This window comes from Pieris brassicae, chromosome 11 (genome assembly GCF_905147105.1).
Source record: "Pieris brassicae chromosome 11, ilPieBrab1.1, whole genome shotgun sequence".
In the NCBI taxonomy this organism is placed as follows: domain Eukaryota; kingdom Metazoa; phylum Arthropoda; class Insecta; order Lepidoptera; family Pieridae; genus Pieris; species Pieris brassicae.
The window spans coordinates 126,024-152,214 of record NC_059675.1 but is presented as its reverse complement, the minus strand read 5'-3'; the positions used below and the strand labels follow the sequence as shown (position 1 = coordinate 152,214).

The 26,191-nt window shown below is 45.2% G+C and overlaps 2 protein-coding genes across 5 annotated transcripts; one reads left to right on the top strand and one right to left on the bottom strand.

Moving 5' to 3' along the window:
- Positions 1-180: 180 nt before the first annotated feature.
- Positions 181-20,573, bottom strand: LOC123716100 (midasin). 2 transcript variants are annotated; one of them, XM_045671652.1, is made up of 40 exons: positions 20,356-20,573; positions 19,990-20,246; positions 19,517-19,765; positions 19,126-19,421; positions 18,841-19,043; positions 18,480-18,643; positions 16,895-18,399; positions 16,648-16,813; positions 14,270-16,568; positions 12,453-14,190; positions 10,747-12,376; positions 10,423-10,628; positions 10,214-10,343; positions 9,501-10,122; positions 8,894-9,396; positions 8,605-8,781; positions 8,118-8,530; positions 7,824-7,975; positions 7,488-7,714; positions 7,169-7,395; positions 6,876-7,093; positions 6,626-6,799; positions 6,359-6,559; positions 6,058-6,272; positions 5,819-5,981; positions 4,609-5,735; positions 4,411-4,537; positions 4,207-4,336; positions 3,975-4,050; positions 3,657-3,876; positions 3,399-3,494; positions 3,123-3,290; positions 2,555-2,905; positions 2,304-2,478; positions 2,070-2,227; positions 1,866-1,994; positions 1,609-1,793; positions 1,309-1,532; positions 635-1,194; positions 181-527 (listed from the first exon to the last, which is right to left on the bottom strand). In XM_045671652.1, the coding sequence occupies exons 1-40, from the start codon at positions 20,440-20,442 to the stop codon at positions 339-341; spliced, it is 16,137 nt and encodes a 5,378-aa protein (XP_045527608.1). In that variant the 5' UTR covers positions 20,443-20,573; the 3' UTR covers positions 181-338. The 2 variants fall into 2 exon arrangements, with proteins under 2 accessions (XP_045527608.1, XP_045527609.1); XM_045671653.1 differs by having other exon boundaries at positions 1,866-1,991.
- Positions 20,574-20,711: 138 nt separating this feature from the next.
- LOC123716421 (uncharacterized protein C1orf112 homolog) lies at positions 20,712-26,190 on the top strand. Of its 3 annotated transcripts, none has more exons than XM_045672159.1 (14): positions 20,712-20,818; positions 20,951-21,016; positions 22,227-22,529; positions 22,765-22,887; positions 23,033-23,241; positions 23,376-23,533; positions 23,636-23,826; positions 23,918-24,066; positions 24,250-24,379; positions 24,472-24,631; positions 24,698-24,908; positions 24,985-25,291; positions 25,385-25,567; positions 25,645-26,190. In XM_045672159.1, the coding sequence occupies exons 3-14, from the start codon at positions 22,488-22,490 to the stop codon at positions 26,185-26,187; spliced, it is 2,406 nt and encodes an 801-aa protein (XP_045528115.1). In that variant the 5' UTR covers positions 20,712-20,818; positions 20,951-21,016; positions 22,227-22,487; the 3' UTR covers positions 26,188-26,190. The 3 variants fall into 3 exon arrangements, with proteins under 3 accessions (XP_045528115.1, XP_045528116.1, XP_045528117.1); XM_045672160.1 differs by having other exon boundaries at positions 20,951-21,029; XM_045672161.1 differs by lacking the exons at positions 20,712-20,818; positions 20,951-21,016; positions 22,227-22,529; positions 22,765-22,887 and having other exon boundaries at positions 23,066-23,231.
- The last annotated feature ends 1 nt before the right edge of the window (position 26,191 follows it).

Sequence of the window (26,191 nt, the reverse complement as noted above, 5' to 3'; positions counted from 1 at the left end):
ATTTAATAAAAGCTACTCATTTACGCCATATTACTGAACACCTTTCGTATTTAGTACGTGTGCTTTAGTGTTACGTAGCGTGATGTAAATTTCATTCAATTAAATTAACATAAAAACGTGGTCATTAGGAAAATAATATACAAAAATATTTATTTTTTATTATTTTAAAATTATATACAGATATAAAACCTACACTATATCTCTCACACACACACACACATATATATATATATATATATCATCTCCACTTCGCGACTTACTAATTCACAATCGACCTTCATAAATGCCATTTGGTGCGACGGAATAAATGTGAAGTGCAAGTGACAAGGGAACACTTATCAACTGGAGCTGTTCGCGGCCAGTTCGAACCATTGTCTGAGAGCGTCTCCGAGGACCGTCGGAAGAGCCGACATGTCTCTGAGGATCAGATAGAAGGGGAACGGAAACGTGTCCAGATACGGTACGAACCCGTTGAGCGCATTCGTCACCGGGTCCAATATCGGTTTTCGGATATCCATTATCGAGTCCTGTAAATCATTAAACGCACATTAGGCTCGGGTATGGCGTACCCCACTTCGGGGTATTTCAAAAGAGCATCAACCGTAGAGACTTCGCCGTCTCGCCGAGGCCGTACCTTGTTGTCGGGGTTGTCGATGATGACGTAGACCAAGAATATGCCCCGTTGCCTCGCCCGCCTCACGGCCTGAACGACCCTGGTCTCGCCCTCGGAGAAGATGCCTCTGCCGTCGCTCACGACGACCAGCAGCCTGGCGTTGAGGGCGTCGCTCCTCTCGGCTCGTCCCTCGAACATGACGGAGCAGAAGTCCAAGAGTTGGGCCACCCTGGTCTTCTTCTGCTCGAAACGCAGCCGCTCCAGGATCTTGGCGCCGGAATGCTCCGAGAACTGTTCGTCGAACGGGTGAAGCAGGATAGGCTTTTCGCCGAAGCTCAGGACGGCGAGGTCCCCCGATTCGAGGAGGTTGAGGGCCTGAGAGACGAGCGCCAAGCTCTCGAAGGCGAGCTCCTTGCTCCTGTTGTCCGCCATGGAGCTGGAGTCGTCCACGGCGATGGCGATGTGGTATTCCCTCTTGGAAGGTTTGGTCCTTCGGAGCCAGATCCGGTCTTTGCGGAAGTGGGAAGCGATGTAAGGGATCACGCGACGCATGTTAATAGCGCGACCGGTGCGGAAGTCGCCTGGAGTCAAGAACATCACAATAAATATAATGTTTGTTAAAAGTTATACGTTATTATTATTAGACAGCTTGCATCGGGACATTAACAGGCGAGGCCCGAAAGCGAGGTACCGACCGGCCCTCCTAGATCTTCCGGTGGGCTCCAAGACCAGTCGCAGCCTCTCGCAGAGGGCTCTGGAGGCGGCCGCCGTGTCCGCCCAAGCAGCCCTCCAAACCGCCCGGCTCTGGCTTCCGCCCGTCAGCGGGCCGCCCGTAGCGATCCACTCGCGCATAGTCACGTATCGCTCCGGGGAAATGTCCTCCGCCTGAGAGGCCTCTTCCGCTCTGCCGAATGTCTCGCTGTAGCGTGGAAAATTATACAATTACAATAACGGCTAAATCGACGAGAACTTTGCCCTCCGAGCGAGCCCCTCACCTGGTGTGATAGGACGTCTCCGTCCCTCTGCGCACGGAAGCCGTGAGGACGGCGTCGCCTTCTACTTCCAGACCGGCGTCGCCCGTCGGTTCTTCGGCGCCTTCCTTATTTTTGCCTGATTTCTCTCTGTCCTTCTCGGGACCGCTCGTCGTCTTCTCGGGTTTAATATCGTCACACTTTTCCACCTAAAACAGTGTATCAATCGTAATAAGACACTCAAAAGTCGGACGACGAACCGTATAGTTATCGTCGGTTACCTGAATGTCTTCGTCGTCCACTTCCATGGGAACCTCTTCGTCTTCTTTTAACTTCTCGGCTTCTTCCTCCTCCTTCTGCAGAGTGGGCTGCCGGTCCGCTTGCTCTTTTGTGGCGGCGTCGATTGCCTGCTTACCGCGTTTAAATCACGTTAACTCATATTACGTTTGCGACCAAAGATTCAAGTCCAAGCGAACCCGACGAACCTGCAAATCGTCCTCCTTGGCCTGCTTCACGTGTTGAAACGCGTCGGCCTCTTCTCCGTCGTCCCTTTCGTCGCCTCCGTCGTCTCCCTCGTCCGCGGCCTCCTCTCGCTCTCGATTCAACGTGTGAGCTTTCTTGTGCTTCTTTTCGTCGACTTCGCCTGTGACACAAATTGGTGAGCGCTCTGGGAACATTGAACGGCGACCGCTCGGCCGGGAGAGCGAAGACGATCTTACCCAAGGTGCGCTCCCGGTCGGTGGTGCCCGGTTTGTTTTCGTGCTTGGTCCGCTTCTCTCGCGACGCTTCGGCCTTAGCGGCTCGTTTCTCTCCACGATGGCCCTCATCGCTCTTGTCCAATTCCGAACGTCCGGTCGACTGCTTGTCTTCGCCGACTTGCTCTTGAGCTTGCTCCTAAGATATCACAAAATATAATAAATGTCTGTTTCATTTGTTCGGAAGTCTAAATAGAATAATCCGTAAACATTACATGAGGCGCGGCGTCCTCGTCCTTCGCCTGTTCGGGATTAATTTCGACGTTGTCGTTGACGCCTTTGTCCATTTGGGCATTTTCGGCTCTCTCCCCGGCCGAGGGGTCGTCTCGAGACGGGTTCGCTTGAGGGTTGGCTTCGTGCTGCTTCTCTTCCGCTTCGTCGTTTTCTTTCATCGCCTCTGGATTCGGCGGCAATTCCTTATCTTCATTTTCTTGTTGATCGGGTTGGCTTTCTTCATCCCGAGCCTGCGTTTCCGGTTCCATATCCTCATCCCGTTCGTTGTCTTCTGTATCTTCGTTATCAACCTGCTCGTCCGTGGCTTCTTTCTCTCTTTCAGCTTCTGGTTCCTGTTGCAGAGACACATACAGTTAACACCGCAATGGCACAATTATATTAATTGATAGTTTAAAAAGGATTAACCTCTTTCGTAACAACACAGTTTATCACGCTAACACTTCAAACATAACGACGAAAACTTGGAAAAGCTGATACCATATAATAAGCCAAGAAGTGAAGACGAAAGATAATGTTTCACTATATTCTACTGGAACTTGACCGCCTCACCCCTTCGTCTCCATCGTCAGGCTGTTCGCCATCTTCCTCATCGCTTGAAAGGTCGAGGCCGTTCTTGTTGTCTTCCTTCTCTTCACCTTCTTTAGATTGCTCCTCTTCTTGCATATTTTGCTTCATCACATCGATGTCGAACGGGTTTTCTGTTTCTGTTTCGCCTTCCTAAAACATTCGAACCTTTGAATATATACTCAAAAGGAAAAAACGTAAATAGAAAACTATACCAACATACGAACTTAATTTTCTAGTTAGTCGAATTTTTGCATTTACCTTATTGCCATCGTCTTCTCCGTCGTCATTCTGTTCTGGAAGCTCGAATTCTTCAGGTTCAGGGTATTCTGGATGCTTGCCGTAGTGTGGGTCCACCTACACGTTAATTGTAATTTGTTTGAAAATTCATGTTAGAAATAAATATATATATATAAACCTCTAATGCAAAAATCCACATCCTATCTTATTTTACACTCAGCTGAGCTACAGCGAAGGTTATGACTTTCATGTAAGAAATATAATTGAATAAGTATTTACCTGATCATCATCAAGTTCGTTCTCTTCCATTTCGTTAATGTCTTTTTTCTGCTTTTTGTCTTTCCCGTCACTGCCGTCGTCGGCCCCTTGTTCTTCTTCTTTGGCACCCATCTCTTTCTCACCGGTGCTCTCACCCGTGCCACGCTCTTCTTTCTCTTTCTTATTAGATTTATCTTCCTCCTCGTCTTCGTCATCTGAGCCCCAAATTTGTTGATCTAACCTAAAATTATCCGATTAAATAAAAAGAGCGTCTTCAAAACATTCACATACCATTGAACATTTATTTTAAATAGTGAACTTAAAAATGAGTAAACTTACTTTTCAGCCGCATTTTCCGTATCTCCCATTTGCTTATCAGCATCATCATCGTCGTTTTCTTGATCCGAATCGCCTTCTAAAAAGATAATACACCCGTCTTGAGATTTAAATCAAGCCCGAGAATGAGAAAAAGCCCTGTGGAGTGTCAAAGTGACCGCTTCGAGAAATGAACTGAATTCAAAAACGAGTAATGATGCTCTAGCTTTAACTTTAAACGTTAATACGGACAAACCTTTTTGTTCGACGTCCTGCAAATGGGAATCAAAATCATCAGTCATATTGACCCCTTTCTCTTCTTCTTTACAGTCACGATCTTCTTCGTGCTTCTCTTCGCCCGGTTTCTGAGCGTCATCTAATTGATCCTATTTAAAAAAATAAGTCTTAAATATTTACATTGTTGAGACCCGATCTACCTTTACCGAAGTGGCTGGTTCACCTGGTTCTCGATTCTCTCGGAGACATCCTTCTGTCCTTCTCCATCCCCTAGCCCCATGCCCCCAGACAATTTTCCGGGACCGTCGCCCTCGCCCTCTTCCGTGTCTAAGTCGGATGGCTTGCAGAACCTTCAAAATATTACAAGTGAACTATCGTTTCCTGAGCGGGTTAATCGTAGCGTTAAAGAAATACTTCATACCCTTTAGTGGCGAGATCGGAGAAGATCTTCAAGAGCACGGACAGCATTTTACAAGAAACTCGATGGACCGCAACCTTCTGCGACACGAAGTACTGAGCGAAAAGAACGATCTGCTCTAAAATCGGAACCACCCTCATAACGACCGATCTCACTTCGTCGACGTCCTTCTTCGTCGACATGTACCGTATGTAATTTATCGACAAACTTTGTAATTTGGCTATCAGCACGTCCAGTTGTAGCAATTTACCATCTTTCGAGAGCTTATCGTGGAGGAGCCCCTTCAGATGTTTATCCTCGAGTATTTCTTTGGATCCTTGGTCGCCTTTTTTGTTATCGTCAATAAAATCGTCAATAACGTCCAAGATGTCTTCGCCGCTGTCCCTTTGTAAATGTTCCTTATATAAAGATTGAACGATGAGCAGCATAACGGCCACGACGTCTTCGGCTCGCTCCAGAAAGTCATCTCTCGAATCTTCCATCGAAGCGTCGACGGATTCGTCTAATTTGCGTATTTCATACAAAGTGTCGCCGATGTGGCCTTCTAAGTCTTCCAACCCGCGTAATATCGGGTGTCGCGACCTCTCATGTGCCGGGTACCGAACTTCGAATCTGTATTCCTCCAAAACCATTTTTAGGTTTTCTCTAACGGAACCTAGAGCGACGATAGCATCGTTCGTCACGTCGATGTGATTTTGTGAAATCGATGAATCCTCGAAGGTTCTTCCGATCCGTTTCGGTTTCGCAGTCAATTTGTTCAGGGACAGTCTCTGCTTGTCGACCGTGGCTATGATATATTTAACTTTTTTATACAAGGAGGTCCATTCGTCACTTTTATTGTAGCATTGAGGTAGACGCGAAGGGGATAATTTTCTATCGAACTGTAGCCCCGAGCCGGAACCGACGTTCGTTTCCGGGAGAGACTTCAAAACTATACTGAACTGGTCTAGAAGAATCGACGCGTTCGCAAAGCACTCCGAGAGGATCTCGATTTTGTCGTTTATCGTCAACAACTGGACGTCGACCACGTCCAGCTCGAGAGCGTTGGTGAGACCGGCGGAGACCGTTCGTAAGTCGCAGATGTATCGCGAGTGTTTGGCGATGGACTTCTTTTGTGAATTTGTAAGTTTCTGGAAAAATATTTTAAAAAGTTAAGCACGGTCTCATTCGGCGTCTCACGTCTGACGCTCCGCGATCGAGTGGTCCGACTTACCATAAGCTGAGCGGCGAACCCTTTGCAACGCTCGATGTTTTGTAGGCCGAGGTCGGCGTGGGGCACTTCCAAGGCCGCGGCTAGAAGACGATGTCTCGCGATATTCTTCTGGAAGTACTTTTCACAGCCCGACCACAGCAGGGACAACGTCGGATCGCAACGTCTGAAATACAAGTGAATTCATCCAGTGCTCCGAAGCGTCGATAAAAGCCCAGCGCGATTCTGATGAAACGCCATACCTGGTCTTGAGGTAGCTCATGGCGGCGTCCAAGTCTACGGGGGGAACGGTGAAGTCCCACAACTCCTCCTCGGCCGACACTATGACGAGCCCGGTGCGATAGTTGAGGCCCATCTTGGCCAAGTATTTGAAGAGGTCCGCGAGGGCTTTTCGCTTCTGCCGCACAATGTTCTTCGCCTGCGACGTCTGTTTGTCTTTCGGGAGAGACGAATCCACCTAAACGTAACGGAACGTCACACACGTCGGAAGAGTCCGAGAAATGTTAAATGTCATCAAGCGGACAAAACACCGGAGGTCCATACCTCTAAAGAAGCGAGATGGGCGCCGGTGTCGATGACCATAGTGACAAAATCGTCCAGCTCCTGAACCAGTGACGAGTAGCCGCAGTTCGCCAGGACGTCTCTGCAGAGTCCTTTAGCCTTGTTCAACAGCGAGGGTATTTTAGAAAGCAGACTCCCCTCGGCTATCGCGCGACACGGCTCCGCGGCGTGGTCCAGGTACTTCTGAAACACGATCGATCGTTAGAGAAGTTCATGCGGTCAGTGGACCCAGTCGTTTCGCCATCGCACCTTGACGTTTCTGGGCTGAAGCAAGTACAGCAGGGGATCGATCATGTAAGCGCCTCCCGGCTGGATGCTGTTGGTCGTGGACCTCTTGGGCCTGTCCCAAATGCCCACGTGGGAGGCTCCGACGTCGTCGCCGTCGTCCACCAGACACTTCGACACGCCCTCGGCTAACACTTTCTGGAAATGGAAACGTCAATTTTGAGTAACCGAAAGGTCCGGGAACGGATCCGTCTCTAAGTATGCGAAAGAGAACCTCGAACTCTTTGGTGTGCTTGTGCAGAGCCTTGTGGGCCCTGTCGACCGTATCTTTTACACTCCAATAGCTGAGATCTCGATCCCAGGAGCATATTTTCACGAATTCCTTCAACTTCTTCTCTATCGGGGCGCGTCTCTCTTTGATGAAGGCCGTCACTCGAGGGGCGAACTGGGCGTAGTAGTTGTGCGTGTTCCAGAGAATCGACAATAACTCGTCTGAAAATTACATCGTCTTTACTGCTAAATTCGTCGTTTCCGACCGACAAGAAGGAAAGCGGCGTCTCACGGTACCTCTCCGAGGACTCCGCTCCAACGACACCAGGTGACAGTGGTACACGTAGACTATATCCAACCGGACGCCGTATTCGCCCACGTCGGACTTCTCCATGAATTCCTTTAGGACCGCCGTGACGCGAGAGGGAGACGTCGGTTCGTTGTTCGGATTCTTGGTGCTGTCCAGGTACGACCCCACCACGGAGTACACGTAGAACCAGTACTTGTGTGCCTCGGACTGTTTTCTGAAAAGGAAAAAGGATCCGACACTTCACGTCACCTATACCTTTCGACCCCGTCGAGGCTCCCGCCGAAGCCGAGCGATGTGCACACCCACCTCTGATACAGGCTATTGAGGCACTCCCTCCAATGGCTCATCTCCAGTTTCCTCCAATCGACGATCTGTCGCCCGATGCACAGAGACAGTTCGATCAGGTCGTTCTTTTTGTGGGCGTTTTTGTTCCATTCTTCGATTTTGTCCCGTAAGAGTTCTAAACCCGTCAGAAATCGGGACACGGGACTGGTTATTGGGAAACTCATAATCCTGTCGACTATCACCGTTATCTGTCAAAATACGATTAATAATCTGAGAGAGTGACTCAACTCGAACGGGAAGACCAGAGTTATCAAGAGTAACATTGAGATTAGACTGGGGAGCGACGAAGCAACTTACGTCTTTGAGCGTCGGGAAATCCGGCCACTGCTCCAACAGAGCGGCCGTTTCCTCTTTAGCCCTCCGAAGTATCGGTAAGCATTCCCCGCTTTCTGACACCCACGGCGAGCGATAAAAGTCCTTGTGGTTCTTAGTGTTCAATTTCTCAGATTCTGTAAAAAACGTGCGTCGCGTCGTCAATTATCAAGTTCAGCGGCGCATATTTCGAACTGAACACGAGCGCAGACAACAATAACGATACTCGATCACGATGGAACTAATATTATTATACTTTCGACTCGAGTTTGCACTCACCGAGTCCGTCCACCTTCGATTTAATGTCGGAGAGCAGCACCAACAGGCCGGGCGCGACGTGACCCTCGAAGTCCGCGTCCAGGGCTTCGAAAGCCTCTCGCACGACCCTAGCGAACGTGGGATAGCGCATCAGCAGAGGGCCGATCACGTCGTTGCCTACGATTTTTTTGGGGCCGTTCATCCATTCGGTCGCCGTCACGCTTCGGACGAAGTTCGAGTGCCACAAATACACGAAGGACACGTCCTCGGCGCTCATGAGCGGTCTCTCTCTCTCCGACCGCTGGGGTCTGACCTTTCGTTGTTCGAGCGTCGGCGGTTTGAATTCACCGAAGTCGTCGTCGGCGAACGACGGAAACATCTCCGAGATCTCCTCTTGCGCCGTCGCTTCTTCGTCTTCGTCTTCACATTTAGATCTGAAACAATAGCAATAGACCACGTAGATTTGTTTTAATATCATACGATGATTTGCTCTAAAGGCGAACATTACTTCGTGACGTATAAGGCCTCCTCGTCCTGTCTCTTTCTCTCGATGTCCCGTCTCTGTCTGTCCCAAGCGGCGACGAGCGCGTCGAGCGTCGCGACGACCGATCGAGAGCGGGCTTCGTCCGCGTACCCCGACGCGCTGCAGAGCATCTTCAGTTCGCATAGATTCATTTTTAGTAGTCTGAAATCGTTTCGATAAATACATTCTTTCCGAAAGACGATTAAAGTTACCGAACCGAATTTACTTTCCGAGTGTGAATTGGAGCACTCGCAACTGAAAATCGAGCACTCACTCCAAAGCGGCGGCTTCCGTCTTCGACCGATCCGAACCGTCGCCGGCGTTCTCGCTCAGCTGGTGCAGGAAATGCGAAGTCACGAAGCGGTTGAGATGTTTGTCCTTTTCGCCCCTTTTCGGGATCTTATTCGGATACTCGACCAAATCTCTCAGAAGTCGAGGCAATGTCGGCCCTCGCTCTATTTTTACGACAAATTCTTTGATTATGTCCCTCAGAGAGGTGACGCCGTATATCAATTGGGAGATGGAACTCTGAAGCGGTTGAGCCAAGTCGGGAAAGGCTTCGGAATATGAAGTCTGAATCTTTCCGTAAAAGGCTTCGGCGGAGTGGAGCCAAGACGACGCCTCCCTCGCGACGGTCTTCGCGTTTTCTAATGTAGATTTGTTGACGCGATGCGACTGTAACTCTTCAGACAGTCGATGGCTGATTAATACCATACGAGAAGTTATTCCGGAAATAGTCCTTTCGGACAATATTGATTTCGTGAAATGTCTGCATTCCTGAAACGAATAGCACTATCAATACGTGAAGTCGATCGGTAGAGTAGCCGAAATACTGAAATTTCTAGAGAGAATAGAGAGAACTCGCTTCGCTACGAACTTACCTTCGCAAAGCTGCAATAAGACGGTTCGTTCGGACGGAAAGTGTCGCCGGACGCATACTTATGTACCCTCGTAGCCGTCCGCTCTTTCAGATCCATTATCACTGCGCAGTAGGGATGGACCCTCTTCGCCGCCTCTAAGTTCTCAGCGCTTAGCTCTTCGATCGAGACCCGAGATGCTCTTGTAATATTGCGATATTCGGTCACCGTCCCCGACACCACTCCCTGGAGATAATACGACCCGAGCATCGCGTCAAACGTCTCCAGGTCTTCCTCTATATACTTGACTTTCATACGGTGTTTCTCGACGTGATCGATCGGACTTATCTCTGACATGAATTGTGCGAACAGAACACTCGTCAATAGAGACAGTTGTGAAGTGAGAACCTTCATTATGTGCTCATTAGAGGATGATTTGAGTTCAGCTCGTATTTGCTCGGATACCTCTTCTGCCTTCGCGAGCATGTCCATCGAGTGTGGTTCTATTCTAAGATTTCTCCGAACCAAATCAAATTTATCTTCCGACAGTTCTACGATTGGGTTCTTCAGTTTTGAGACAATTATCGAGTGAAGGTAGATTATAAGATGCTCATATTTCTTTAATTCAAAAACTGCGTCAGATTTTCTAAAAAAGTCAAATTTTTTATGAACAAATCATTTGTAATTGAACAAAAAGGATTGAATATACATGTCGAGGAACCATCACTATCACTTACGATTTGGCCGCAGCGGCAAATTCCAATGTGCCGATGTTATTCCACAAAGTGTTCAAAAGACTCTCCAGTTGAAGCGAATATTCCACGCGATCTTTCAGCGAAACTTTCTCGTGTGCCAACAAAGGTTTACCTGAAAAGCCAAAGAGCTTAGCTTAAGTCAGAGCAATAGTATTATTGAAATTGTAATCGTTCGATATTAGTGAGTTTACCGTCTTCGACAAACGTGGTCAACCGCTGAACATAATACGTCATCAACGGTAGATTCGTAGAGACCCTCGTGGTGTTGGCAGGGATTCTCTCTGTCGTCTCGTCGTCAGAGTTAGTCTCGGTCAAAAACAACGTCGGATGAACGGCCGGTGAGCTGGTGAGTAACTTGTAGAGCTCGTCCCACAGTCGCATCGCAAGGGAAGATGGTCTAGAAAATGGTAAACCTTCATTTAATATTAACACCTACAACACTTTAAACGTTAATTGGCTTTGTTTGGCGTTATTTCTGGAATCCTACTAAATAAAAACTGTAAAAAGGGCGTTACCTCTCCGTGAGAACATTTTCATTTTCTTTTCTCATTTCAAGCAAATTTTGTAATAGATCTAAAATTGCGGGTGGAAATCCTTTGATTTGTTTGGCGTCATCGATTACCCAAGATAACAATTCCAAGACACTCTTCTCGTCATTCGTCATGAGGTTGTCTTCGGTCCCGTAGAATTTCCTCAAAAGTTCCGGTAAAAATGGTTGTATGACATTAAAAATCCTTTGAATCACGTATGAATTAATCGGAATTAGTTTTATTTCCGAACGAAAGACTTCTTTGACCTCTTTTGCCTTTCGAACGTTGCATTCGATCGCGTTCAGACTTTCCTCTTTCGGTATATCGATAGCGAAACTGTTATCCAAGTCGTATAAAACGTTAACAATTTTATACAACTGCTTGTCGATCGGTCGAGACATGTCAAAGTGTATCTCTCGATACACCTTAGCTCGGTCGACGCTCAGATCGTACTCTGATTGGTTTTTCAGTAACTTTGACTGGCCGTAGCTTTTTCGCAGCTTCTTACTTATCTTCGCCACTTCCGTGTACTCTTCCTCGATATTCAGTTCTAATTTAGACACGTTTTTTTTGAAATCGGCCAACAGCTCCGGTTCGCGTAATACTTTAAATAAGGTTTCAAATAAATATTTTTGCACCCATTTATTGTGAACTTGGAGAATGGGCACGATATCTTCCTTCAAGATCGGAGTGCGCTTTTGCATCGTGAAAATGGGCAAGTTACAGGTTTTGTAGAAGCGGATTCGCCAATTCAATAACTGTACCGTCAGACCCACCATTTGGTCGTCGAAGCCGTCGCGAGCTTGGCGAATAGCTTTTTGAAGAAATTCATCAATCGCTTTGATATATTGCTGGCAATTTCTCAATATGGGATATTCAATGAAATCATCGGTCAGGCTGCGATCGCCGACGGCTGACGAGTAGTTGAGGGCTGAAAATGCATTTTCTCTACTTGACCATTTAAGAAGAATCTTTTGACACGCACTATACAAAAGAGCAAAACTCGCGTTCAACCGATTGACGCTCACGTCCTCAACGTCGAAAGACTCTCTGTAAAACCTTCGGAAATGCTCAACTTGACAGTTCGGTTCGCTAAAGTGCTCAAGCGATCGGTCGTTCAGTTCTGCGGCCAAGGTCTTCGATTCGCTGTTTTCGGTTTTCGATATGGCTCCACGTAAGTGATAGAACAATGCCCGAACTCGTTCCGGAGGACATTTCTGGTACGCTATCAAGAGGCTGAATAAAAGATGCTTCGAAGTATCGTTCGACCCCTCGTCATTGATTTGTCCGATGAACGGGTAACATATCTGGCGAGTCAATTCGCAGTCAGAGTTCGCGCACAGTCCTCTGACTGACAGCGTATGATCCGCCGTGTCGGGGGCCGTCCTCGAAGTTTCTTCACCTAATACGATTTCCAATTCGCGCAACATCCTGTTCTTCATTTCCGCCAAGGAGTGGGTCACGTTCGAAGCGAAGTCACTCCCGCTCCTGGGTTTAATGTAAACATCAGAGAAGCCATTGAGCGTCGCGGCTTCGAAGTCGACTCCTCTCACCAACTGTTGCCAGATTAAATGGGCAGCCTGGAGAAGCTGTGAGACAGTCGGACGCTCTAAGCCTGTCAAAAATTACAATATTTAGTAAACACACACGTTGAAAAAAAGTCACAAAATAGTTAAAATGGTCTTAGTTACCTTGAATAAACTCCGCCATAGTCTCGTGACATCGTATGCAAACCTCGTGATATCGGGCGGGAAGTCCACAAGAGTTCAACAATGCGACCAAGTCCATGTAGGGCATAGTCTCGGAGAGCCCCGCATCGGAGTTGTCGGGTCGCAAAAGATAAATTTCCACTCCGCGGTTCCTCATAGCTCGAGAAATTTCACCATACTTGGGATCCATAGTGAAGAAAATCCTAAAGTTGGGATGCGGTCGGATCTCACTTACGTCTCCTCGCTCCGGTATACTGAGCACTCCGTCGGGCTCCAGTAGACCGTTGAGTCTATCCAATACGGCCGCCGAAGTCAAATTCACGTTGTCTAACAGAAGCCAAGAGCCTTCCATCATAGTTTTCACGAGTAAGGAATCTATCCATTCAAATCTGCCTCCGGCGTTTACGGAAATGGCGTTAGAGACTTTAACTTGCAAATTCCGCAAATTATTCATACTCTTCTCGATGCTCTCAGTGGGCAGATCACACATATGGCTACATTCGACTAATCTCTCGCAATGCTCCAAAAGAAACTGCAACTTGCGCTTGAGCACTTTTACGTCGACGTTGTAGAAATCTCTGTCGTCTTCGTTCGATTTTATGTTCCGATACTCGAATAAATCGCTCAGCAATTTATTCGACTTCCACAATTTGAAGTCACTCAAGATCCACAAGCTTCTGACCGTTCGCATCGTGAGCGTTTCGATGACGTCATAGAGGTTTTCGAGGTTCCTATTGTAATCGACCTGTTCGAACCCTCCCAGGAGGTCGGACACGTCCATCGCGGACGTCACCGGCAGAACGTGCAACTCGTTCCCGCTCATGTCGGCCAGGACTTGAACTGAACTACTCTTTCCCGCGGCCGACGGTCCCACTAAAACGGTTAGCCAATTCATTTTCACGTTTTGAGCCAGCGCCTTCAATGTGGGCAACTGGTTTCGGAGGACGGTCAGATTCGTATCGGTCGCTCGTCTGTTTTTGTACAGTCTCTCGTTATTTATTTTCAATTTGATATCTCCGATGACGAGATGGCCACCGTCAACGGTGAACGCCGGTCGTTCGTCGCTCCTCGGGTAGTCCGGAAGAAAGACTTCGTCGTACGCGGTCGCCATTTTTGCTTTGTCTTCTTCCGTTCTCATTCTGTTGACGTAAAGTATATCGACATATTTCCCGGGTGAAAGACAGCGCCCCGTCCTTCGATCGTCGACGAGGGCCTCGCACCACCGCTGTACGTCGCGTAAGTTCATCTCCCAAGGGGCACCCCTGTGGCCCCAAGACTGCATTTCTGTTATTTCACGAGAGACTCTGCAGTTAAACTCTACGATTCTGTGCAGTATGTCCGTCGGTATTTGTGGGTATTGGGCTTCGACGATGAAAGCGAGATCGTCTCTCGTCAAGGTGTCGATGTAAACCTGGGTGAATCTGTTGAGGAAGGACACCGGCAGACCTCTTCTCGCCCCGCCCTGTTTGAGAGGATTTTGACACGCGAAAAGTTTCGTTTGTTCTTTTACTTTGAAAGACTTTCCCAACTCCGGGATGAAGACTTCACCTCTGTGATCCAGACAAGCGTTGAGACCTTCGAGGACGGGCTGGGGCGCGAGATTGAGCTCGTCCAAGAGAATCCAATCGCCGTGTTGTAGGGCGTTCAAAAAAGCCCCTTCCTTGAATACGAAGGAGCCGTCCTCCGACGGTAAGTCTGTTCCGAACAGGTCGGTTATATCCTGAAAAATAACAAATTTCAGTAAAGCCGTTGTAAATGAAAGGTTCCACAAAGGTCGCGCTGAGAATACAATTACTCACCGTCTGATCGCTCAAGTTGATCCGGACCACTCGATGTCCGGAGCTCTTCGCCAAAGCCGTCACCAGACTCGTCTTTCCGACGCCTGGGTTTCCTTCCAATAAGATCGCTTTATTCAGCTGCAGGCCGCGCAGGAGCCGCAACGTATTAGAAGCTGTGGTCGGTGCTGTGAAAGTGAACATCTCCATGTCGTTTGGCTTCCTATTTGACCCGATTTCAATGTAAAATGGATGGATCCCAAACTTATTTCCGTCGTATCCGGCCGATACAGATGAACGTTTGTTGTTTAGTTTATCCCTTAAATTGTCAATATTTTCATATCCAAGCACTTTTATCTGTTTGAGGAGAAAAGTTATTGCATTTTGACGTAGTAGATGCAATGTTTCCGAGTCCATGTGACCCGTCAGAGCCGTTCCAAAACAGTCCAGAAACGTCATGCACGCGCCGTGTACGTACGCCTCCGCCGCGTCCAACAATTGCTTTTCCACCGTGGCATTGATGAAGTGAACCCACGAGAGTAAGTCACGTATGCTGAAAGGAAACTTATTCGTCGCTTCGGAGCTCTTCAACCACTCACTGAAGTCCAGTATACAGTTACCGATTCCCGAACTGCCGTCCTCTTGATTCGCTAGCGCTATACCTCTGGCGACACTTCTTTCGAGAACTTGTAACAAGTCTTCTCTGGAACTGACGTGGTCGCACCATATTTCAGTAAATCTATTACGCAATGCGGGCGAAAGCTCTTTTTTTCCGAAGTCTCCTCCGGGGTTCATCGTCCCGATAAAGTGGAAGTTCTGAACCGCCTTAACCACGACAATATCGGAGTTCCCGTCGGTGCCTCGCTCGGAGAGCACGAGCTGTCTCTCGGGTTCGAGCAACGAGTTCATTCTTTCTATGACGCTGTCGTCTGCGAGGGAGATCTCGTCGGCAAGAAATACGTGTCCAGTTTCCATCGCCTTTATTAAAGGTCCGTCAACCCATTCGAACAATTTCCCATCGTTTTTATACTGACGTACCGGTCTCAGGCCCCCTAAGAAGTCTGAACTTTCCGTGTGCATGTGACAGTTGACAGAGAGCAAGTTTCTTTGGCTCAAGGCGGCTAATACTTGGCAAATTGTAGTTTTGCCACACCCAGTTTCGCCCACTAATAAGACCGGCTCATCGAATGAGAAACTTTTGGCTATGAGAACGGCCAGCCTTCGCATGTTGTAGGTCCAAACGACGTGCTGGAATTCCGGCAACCGATTACTTAATATCGTCTCCAAGGTAGACTTAGTGACGGGAGAAGTGTTCTGATGCAGACTAAACAGATTTTTCGGTAAGACTTTTCTTTTTATATGCTTTTCTATTACTTCGTCGATGATTTTTCTTTCGTCTGTTTGGCGCACTTTTCCAGCTAAGACCAGGTAGCCCTCGTCTGCTAAATGTTGATCCCAATCATAAAATTTGTCTGCGGTTAACGCCTCTTTGGAAGCGTGTTTGTATCTCTGTCCCCATCTGAATAAGTCTCTTAGTGTTATGAAGCCGTCTTTCCCTTGAACGGCAGCGGAGCCACGCCTTCTAACTTGAAGTTCCGCCATGACCTCTACCATCTTCTTGCTATATGTCGGTGGAACGTGACATCTCTGATGCAATATGGTTTCTAGTTCGCGTCGTGGTATCTCATCGAAATGCAGTTCGACGAATCTGTTTCTAAAGGCTCGCGAAAGCATCTTTCTCCCGCCGTAGAGGCCGGGGGGGTTTTGTGTAGCGAACAGCATAAAATTCGGGTCGGCCTTGACTACTTCTTGGGTTTCCGGTATAAATAACTCTCGGTTGTCGTCCAAAACGCGATTGAGAGCTTCCAGTACATCGGTGGGAGCCAGGTTTAGCTCGTCTAGTATGATCCAGTAACCTTTTCTCATAGCCTCCACGAGCACGCCCTCTCTGAAGACGAGACTCCCGTGGGCGTCGGAAGCGTAAGACCCGATGTACTCCTGAACATCGGTATGTTCATGATTGTTGATTCTGACGCAATAGTTGCCCGAAGCTTTCGCAATGTACGTGATAAGCGACGTCTTTCCGACGGACGTGTCTCCCTGCAGCAGCACCGGCAGTCGGCCCAAAGATATGACGCGTGCGATGTCGAGAAGGTTTCTTCTGACCGCGGGAGTTAAAATGTAATCTTCCGGGATGTCGACCTCTAACTTTCCTCGAGGAATCCAGTGACCTTCGAAGAGTAAATATGTTTGACCTTGCGTCTTCGGCTCAGGTATGAGTTGCTTCAGAACAGATTTTATGGTTTTCTTTCCAAGAACGGCCCTAAAATTATAAAAATAAGAATATTGAAATCACCGTCGAGTCGGGAGAGAGCGTCTTAAGAAAGTTTAGCGAACCATACTTAGCGATCATGGCTTCCACTTTGGGATGTGAAGATCTGTCCACTTGGGTCAGAAAGGAGAGGCAGAACGCCTCGTACAGGGAGCGAGCCACCGTCCCGCACTTGGCTTTGGCGGCGGCCGTCAAGGCTCGGCACAATGTTCTGAGAGAATAGTGGGGTGCGTTCCCTGGAAACATTTGGAAATAGGGTCGGTTAAAACAATAAAGAGAAACACCTCAAGCCATAAACGAAAGTGAAGTTGCCGCACCTGCCCCGTCGACTAAGTTAAGCTTGGCCTCTTTTCTAATGGACGAATAAAAGGCATATATCGATTCCAACACGGCCCCACTCAAGTTCATGTGATACAAGTAGTCTCCGATCAGAAGCATCAAGTCGTTTCTTTCGGTTAATTCGTCTATGAAAAATTCTGTGAATCTGTTCCTGAGTCCCACGGGTAAGTCTTTCTTGCCCACGTCTGTTGCGGGATTCATGCATGCGAACAGAGTAAAGTCAGGGTGTCTTTTGATGGGCACCTTGTCTCCTTTTTCTAAAAGATCGATCGTTTCGTCCTTATCTTCGAGAAGTCCAGCCAGACATTCCAGTATTTCCGCCGACGCTAAGTTGATTTCGTCCAACAACACCCAGTGGCCTTCCTGCATCGCTTTGACCAGCGAACCCTCTATGAAAGCGAACGTCAGCCTCGACTCGGCTTTCACTTGCTGCTCCAGTTTAGCCAATTTGTAGCCGAAACTCATCCAGTTTTTTAATTTACGAACTTTATTCTCGGCCGTCAGCCTCTCCAAGGCCGCCTTGTGACTTTGTTTCATGAGGGCCATCAGCGCGGGCCAGTTTTCGGTGTCGTGACAACATTCGACGTGACTCAGGAACTTCTGGTTCTTCTCGGCGTTATAGAAGCTCGTGAATAAATCCAGAAACTCCGTCTTTATCGGGCGAATAACGAATTTGAGGTCCACGGGTTTGTATCCACCTAACAAATCGGCGGAGTCCGACTGTTGATTCATATTTATGACCACAAGTTTGCGACCCGTCTGCCGGGCCAGGTACTGCACGGATGACGTTTTTCCGGTCCCCGTTTCTCCCACGAGCAGGACGGGTTCGTTTGACCGTACGCAGCAGGCGATTCTCTCGAGCAGGCAGGCCGATTGCCGAGTGAAAGAAAAGACCGCCTGTTTACTGTCGAAGTCGATGGACTCCAACCGTTTTTCCACTCGAGGAACGTGCGCTCGACCGACCACCAAGGCGTCCCGCTGCAACGACACATTCGGTTTATAGTGTTTGCAGTAGAACTCCGATTTCGTATCCACGATTCCGAGACAAGTTCCGATCTTCTTCGAGAGCTCCAACCTGTTTTCCGGCGACGAGACGGAACACGTGAAGATGTCCAGGGCGTCCTGCAACACTTTCAGAGCTGAATTGGGACTCGACACGTCGTAGCCCACGATTGCCCGGGCGCACCACTTCATCAAATCCCTGGTGGAGATGAGTCTCGAACCGCGGATCACCACCGTGTTGTTATCCATCTCAGACTTTTCCGTGGCTTGAAGGGAACTGTCGTGGCATCCGACGGAAAACATCATGAACACTTCAATCATTTTGGGTGTGATAGTGGTCAAACTAGGATATTGAGTCTGTATCACTTCGCTCAGCTCTGACCTCGAGAGAGGTTCGACGTTGATTACTGTGAGGTGCTTTTGCAGCAGGGTGCTCGAGCTCGATAGTTTCTTTTGAAATCCATAATTTGTAATAAGGGTCCTGTAATATAATATTATTTGATTATTTTTTTAATTAATATTTAAGTGTATGGTATATCATACCCATTCTATGCACCTCACCTTTGGGTGACAAAGAGTTGAAATCCAGGGGTGACAGGCAAAGCATCTCGAAAGCCAGGTACACACAGGGTGTTTCTTTCTAATAAGGAGCTAAGTGTTGAAGCCACATCCAGAGCTGCACAATCTATGTCTTCGAGCAACAACCAGTGACCATTTAGCACTGCCTGAAATAAAACATGCACGATAGAAAGTTTTTAAGATTCACTAAATCATGCTCAACATTCACCACTCATTGACTTACTAGAGATTAGGTATTATATATATTAATTGCTAATAAATTATTAAAAAAACTATGCTTAGAAAACACTGAACACACACAGAAACACCTCAGACCACCTCGCATTGGATGTATAGAGCTCACCTCGGTGAGTACACCAGGTGCCCAAACGAATTCTCCTGGCACATCGGTACATTGATGAGACCCCAAAAGCATTCTGGAATCAGTCTGGTCTCCGAGTTGAACTTTCTTAAATGCTATGCCCTTCCGACCACTCACGGCCACTAGGTGTTCCACTAAAGAAGTTTTACCTGACCCTACGGGGCCCATTAATGATAGAGCCTTTCCTGTAAAAAGAGATATTTAAACATGTAAATATTTTATTACGGGACAGGAACACATCTTGTCAAATTAGTGTGGCACACAAACCTGAAGCAACTGCAAGAGCTAGACTTCTTAAATTATTAACAGTGGATTTCACAGGAACCAGATTTCCTGGTTTAACATTATTTTTGTCATATATTGGCAACACTACACCATCTATGTTAATAATAGCTTCAGTGGTAACAGTCATATTATCAATTCCTGAACCAATATTTTCCTGGACATACTTAGAAAATGAATTTTTTAATTCTATCTCTTTTGAAATCTTTAGGTTATCGCTTACAGTGTTCGATTGAAACTCTGTCATGTTTGTTAATATAACCATACACTCTTTAACCATCCTGAAATATAATTGTTGTATTGTTGTATAGTTTATCCTTTTTATTTACATTTAATTAGTAAGTGCAATATAATGAAAAAGAACTTAATTTTTTACCATCTAATTTCATCATCTTCATGATGGCTGAAGTTGATGACAAATTTTGTCCAATCCCATTTTGCAGAGAATTCATTTGGCAACCTTTTCAGAAGCTTATAACAGCACAACACTATATTAAAATCAGAAATCTTCTGCCTGTAGTCTTGTAATCGTCTCTTTTTAGGAGCCACATTATATGAATCTTCATGGTAAATGAAGACCTCGTAAGGTGGTACAGAATTAATTTGAAAATATTTCTGTGCATACCTAAAAAATATTAAAATATAATAACAGTACAAGAAAAAGCATTTGATTTTTAGTGTTTCTCTGTAGATCTTCATCAACCATTTAAAATATGGATCTTATTGTACATTGTTTTATTGAAATTTAAGCTTTAATAAATTAAAAAATCTTTCAAAAATTCCAGTGATCCAAAGTTTGTTAAGAAAATTTACACATTTTAAATATTAAGATAGCAAATAAAAACTTACTGTAACACATCAGGATGGTCACTCAGTATGGCTAACACAATTGAATATTCTAAATGTTTTGTTTTTTCACAATCTGTTCCCTGATCATGATTACTGCTTTGAATTACTGGTTTCAAAGGGATTTTTGATGACACAAGAGCTAATGTAAGGTTGGATAAATATTTTCCAAATAACACAGCATTGTCAAAGTTCAATATGTATTCTGATAATGAGGATATTAAACTATCTGTATTTTCAGGCTCTTTATATAGTGACAGCTGAAAAATGAACAAATTAATCACTGATACAAAATGAAATTTGTATTTGTGGAAACAATACATTTAAAATTTACCACTATATTATTACTTAGAGTACCTATTTACTAACCCTTATTTGTTGACATGTTTTTACAAGTTCACTGCTCTTCGTTTCAAGCTCTAATTGCTTGATAGCAGCAACTAGTTTATCACACATTATATCATTTAATTTACCAGCAACTTAACAACTCTATCCTGAAAAATTACAATTACTTTTCTCACATGGGATTTAAGAAAGAACCGGCACAACGTGCACAATACTATGGCGCACGTGCGTAAAGTAGAATACAGCAGTATTGAGTATACACTGTATACACCACACATTTAATTTGTAATTTGACATAGTTGATTACTACCAATATAAAATGTCATGTGTCAACTATCAATATTATTACTTAGTGAGGTAATGCCATTTCGATACAATTTTTTACCATTAAGATAGAATCAGAATCAATTATTATCCTTTTTGGAACTGTGAGAAGGATGAAAAATACTAATCATCTATTTTTTTGCTGGTCGTTGTTAAAGTAAAAGTACGTTGTAACACCTTTCGTATAATATATGGCCTTAGTATCTGTTGTTATTTACCTTTTGCTGCTATTACTCTCGGGAAAACTAAGCTTTGTTATAAATTATTTTTTATGATAATATTATTTTTCCTGCAGATTTCCTCTAATCTACAACTCAACTACAACTGCACAGCAGAAACATCCTACTTCAAGTGTCGCGACGTATGTTAAAATCGTAACGTATAACGTGATTTTGTTTCCTTATGGTATCTTATTTATTCATGCAATACTATATAAGCGTTTGATTTATTACGATTGGTTTTTACACAAAATTATTTAAATTAAGATATAATGTATTCTTTTTTTATTTCACTGGTTTAGAGGTTTAAATGTGTGGAAATATTTTCTCTCTTCCTATATTACAATTCAGAAATTAATATGCACGTTACTATTACCATAATATTAAAAAAAATCTAATTGACGATTTTCTGACGTATTTATAGGATTTAGTCATTAACTATTTACGATTTTGTCACAAGAATACTCAATTATTCACTTAGGCACTCTCCACATTCCCGGCCGAATACCGGAGTATAGAGAGAGTATCCGTCTATATTTGTGTTATGTTGTGTACATCTAAAGCAACAGCAGATGTTCTTGTGACGCTCATCTTTCGTCTCATTTTTTTTTTGAATGGGATCTCGCTGTTGCTTTTACGCACCAGCGGATTGGGATGGTGTTGAGCCTTGTCAAAGTGGCGTGTGGACGCCAACTTCGTCCATTGGGCTATGGTAGGGAGCAGTGACGCTCATCACGTGCGAGCGTCTATTTTAAACTGAACAAACTGTGAATGTAGACATCCGCTCTCGCAAATGCTGAATGATTGTATTCTACAAAAGTTTTGCCTCTCGGCAACCTCCAGGAATGCAGAGCTGAGAGCACCCTGTAGCATCCAGTGTGGTGTCAAGTATATCAGTGTAGTGTAGTGCCCACAGAGTTGTTACATATAAATAATGCACTTTATATGATAACATTTGTGTCATTGTATAGTAATAAGTAATTTAACAAAAACTGGCACACAGTTAAAACTATTGTCATAAAAAAGTAATAACAATAAGTTCTGTGTAACAAATAAAATATTAACTCAGTATTGCCAGATCAGAGGATTTCCCCCTAGATATAGGGATTTCTCAATCGAGTTAAGGGCAGAATAGGGGGAAATAATATTTGGTTATTTTTTTGGGGAAATTTCAAAAACACGACAAATACAGGTTTTTGATATTTTATATTACGTTCATGATGTTGGGACTAAATTGAACAACGAACACATCGTAAGATATATAGGATCCGAGTGGTTAACCTAACTAATTTTATATTCATTTTACCAAGAACCGAATAAAACTTGAACCTGTAAATCCATTTTCTATTACAGATACTTTGCGTATTACCTTTCATTTCCCAACAATACCAACATAAGCGCCGTATTAAAGAATCCCACCATGGCGCATACCACTGCTTGGTGAAGTCATCCTAGGGGATTTCTGGGGGAAAATCAAATTAGTCTAGGGGTACGTCACCGAGACCATCTGGCAACACTGTATTAACTACTTATTGGTACGGCGCAGTAGTCAGTACTAGGTACAGACTCCAGAATTATAATTACATATTTAATTATTAATACGATAGAACTGCGATGAGTGACACGCAAGAAAATTTTGATTTTGATCGTCCTATAGTATCCTTTTCAAACCTATTACACAACAGTCTTCAATACTCATAACTACATATTTACTTAAAAGTTGTTAAGTACATTAACACTCAGTTTCAAAACACAGTACAAAATGGAAATAAGTAGTACTAATAACCAATTCAGAATCCATCTCCATACTATGAATATAATTATTTAAGTAGTATTGAAATCAATTGTTATTTTTGCAATTATTCCGAGATATTCCTTAAAATCAACACAGATGGATACAAAGTTATATGAAATACTCCTTTCAAAAATAAAAGTCTCACTTTCTGATGTAGATGGATGTACAAGCAACTATTTTAATGATATAATTTTGGAGTGCAAAACTTGTATTGAACAGGTTTGTTATGTTATAGCTTAGATAAAAAAGGGGTGTTAAATAAAAAAAAATATTTACCAATTAAATATAATTTATTAACACTGTTGTAAAAATTCAGTTCAATTAAAATAAAGTGTAGTAAATGAAAACATTTTCCTTCTTTCAGTGTTTATGTTCAGCTATGATTTCTATAGATTCCTTGAATTGTAATTATTTATTAAGTTGCCTAGACAATGCCAGTTGTTTGTTGCAAATGCTATCACACTTTATTAGGAAAGTATTGGCATCTATACCATTTGTGTGCTCAAACATGAAGCAATATCCTACTACCACTGGATGTATCATTTTATCTGTCTTCAATCATTGTAAGTCCAGGTAAATATTGTAATAATACTCAATATTTTTACATTGTACAAGCTGCATGACAGTAATTGCAATTGGTCTCTTACCTTGTCTTACTGTCATAGTTTAAAATGAATTTGTAATTTTTAAATTAGATTTTTTTTTAGTGAATGTGAATATGGTGAATACCTTACGAAAGTACAAAGACAACTAAAAGAATTATTTAGAACATGCCATGAACTACAGCTCACTTACCTGATGACCTTAGAAACGCATTTCACCTTTGATTTGAGTCGAGCAGATGATTTAGGGGTTTTACTGGAGGGTAAGCGTCACAAACATGTTTGTCTTGTATCCTGTTCTAATCATTGTCAATGTTTAGATTCCATAGCAATACATCTATGAATTAAAAAGTTTTCGTTTTCAGTACTAGACATAAATTTGAAAATTTGCCAAGTGGTAGAAAATCTAGATATAAAGACTATGGCAGAACAATGGAAAGCTTATACAACATTATGTGATAAATATTGCAAATACATTGAAGACAAGCACATATATAGAAATTGTGTGGAATTGTTGTGTGAGATGGTTAGGAGTAACATGAAAAATGTATTAGAGGTATAAATGACAAGCAATTCGGCGTCAAACTCGTTTTAATCCTAGAATGATGTCTTTTTAAAAATTAATTTATTTGTTTCCTGTGGTTTAGACGTGCCCAGACGGAGCGGGCAAGACTGTAATTAGACCAGTAAAAGTTGCCAGCTTCGGTTTAAAAATTCTGACTAAAGTGTGCAATATCTTTAAAAAGGCAACTCACAATAATAATGAGATTATTGATCTCTTAATATTTCTAAACACGTAAGTTACATTTTGATTAAAGGTTTATGTAAACTTAAAATGGCATCGCAATAATTCATAATTATTTTACTGTACTAAAGATTACTACCAAGCGAAATAAACCTTCGAAGTGGTCGCGAATTGGAAACAGGCGGCAGTTATGATATATGGGCTAACACAAAGATAACTAGGTATATCTTTCAGGTACAACGCGTCATACCTGGAAATATTTTTGAAGAAACCCTCGGAGATAACTAATCTCATCGAAGCAAACACGAGAGCACCTTCGGTGGCCTTGGTCAACGCCTTAGTCGCCGACCGAGCGTTTATTCATGTAAGTGGACAGCGATGTCGCGAATAAAGCACGCGTTTAAATATCGCAACAACCGGAACGTGAGCCAGAAGAGTGAAATTAATCGTTTTTAGGACGTCTGCAAAGTGAACGAAGTCCAATGTGAAAATGAGAAGTTTATCGGCTACTTACTTCTTCTCACGGACGTCATGAGGATCTCACCGAACAACTTCGAAGCTCCGGACGACACGAGACTGAATGTGATGAAACGAACGTTTCGTCTGATGTCGGACGGTAAGTCGCGACGGGACTCGCCTCGGGGCGACTTCGGGTCGAGTGATGGCGTTCCTTCGATTCCAGGCCACGTCTGGTTCAACGTCGGAATAGAAATGGAACTCGACAACAAGAGGTTCGGTCCGTTCGAGTACGCGCTGACGGTCGGCTCGGCCTTCGCGAGGACGCTGAGCGGCGACGGGTACGCGGCGTTGGAACGCCTTCTGTTGACGAGTCTGCTGGAGACCGACTGTTACGGCGCTCTCTTCGCGGCCGATCTGTGGATTCTATTGATGAGGTGGGACGGTCGAAAGGGATCTAGACTCGTTTTGTATTCGCTTAACACGAGTTTTTAACAGAGCTGCATCGCGCAGGTCGAGCGACTCCGAACTGGTGGCGGAGACCGCGTCGTCCCTGCTCGAGGTGTATCGGAGCCTCGCTCGGAAGCCGACGTTTCACCGATCTCCGCAAACGGTCCACCTGACCCGAGTCGTAAGGAATGTATTCGGGCTGTGCGCGAGACGAGACAGGGAAAGAATACTCAATTCGTACAAAATAGAAGATCATTTCGATTTATGGTCGGGATCGACGCCGACAGAAGTGGGAGGACGGCAGAAGGCGGTCGGTTCGTTCGTGACGATGCTGAAGGGGTTCCTCGATAACGACGAAATGGAAAACGCGGTGAGGCGATTCAGTGTAACGTTATTAGAGAAACGACCGATTCAATAAAGACACATATTTTTAATATTAAAATCGTGAATTTTACTTTTCCAGTTACCGCCGGTCGTCGCCGGTGGCGACAGGCGGGCGGATTTGATATCCGGAACGTTGTCGACTCTGTGGGGCGAGTTGCGGAGGGGCGAGGCCGACGGGGCGCGACGCTGCGAAAGGATTCGGCGATTGACCGCTCTCACGGAAACGTTCGAACGTTTCTTGTCCGAGGAGGCCGTCCGCAAGGTGGGGCTCGTCTCCCGTCTCCGAGGCGGTCGAACGGATCGCGCTGGATCTGACCGCCCTCTCCTCTCTCTTCACAGATTCACGGCACGATCGGAGACCTGTTGAGGAGCGGCGACGAGAACGTCGCGTTCGTTCTGTTTCAGAAGTATTGTTCGTTTTACGAGAGAGGCTTCGTCGACCGGGACGATCTCTCGCGGGACGTGTTCGCCGAGTTGCTGCACGCGGACGACCAGATACGCCGGCACGCATTCGTCACGCTCCAGAGATTCGAGAGAGTCGAAGGAGTCGTTCGAGAAGATCCGACTCTGGCCGGTGCGTTGGCGGATCGAGAGCCTCGTCGTCGAACTTCGCAGTTCGAAGAACGGTTGCGAAGCGTCCGGGGTCTTCGCTTTCGTCACGGATGCCTCTCGGACGAGTCTCCGCCGGACGACGCCGACGCCGGACGACCTCCTTCCAAAAGGATGAAGTTAAGCGACGGCGAATGCGAAGATTTAATATTCAGACTGGAAGAGAACGTGCGTCGCCTGAGCGAGCTGGAGGCCGAAGGGGGGCTGAGCGACGAGCGGAAGTCCACGTTGTCGAATGTATTTTATAAATTACAAAATATACTCGATTCTTGAATCC

Excerpts from the sequence above, each read along its gene's own strand:
- LOC123716100 (XM_045671652.1), bottom strand. The coding sequence starts at position 20,442 with ATGTGTGATAAACTAGTTGCTGCTATCAAGCAATTAGAGCTTGAAACG. Across the intron at positions 18,400-18,479 it reads CAACTCTTTGTCACCCAAAG|GACCCTTATTACAAATTATG; the intron begins GTGAGGTGCATA and ends ATTATATTACAG. Across the intron at positions 2,228-2,303 it reads CGACCGGGAGCGCACCTTGG|GCGAAGTCGACGAAAAGAAG; the intron begins GTAAGATCGTCT and ends TTTGTGTCACAG.
- LOC123716421 (XM_045672159.1), top strand. The coding sequence starts at position 22,488 with ATGAGTGACACGCAAGAAAATTTTGATTTTGATCGTCCTATA. Across the intron at positions 24,909-24,984 it reads CTGTGGATTCTATTGATGAG|GTCGAGCGACTCCGAACTGG; the intron begins GTGGGACGGTCG and ends TGCATCGCGCAG. Across the intron at positions 25,292-25,384 it reads ACGACGAAATGGAAAACGCG|TTACCGCCGGTCGTCGCCGG; the intron begins GTGAGGCGATTC and ends TTACTTTTCCAG.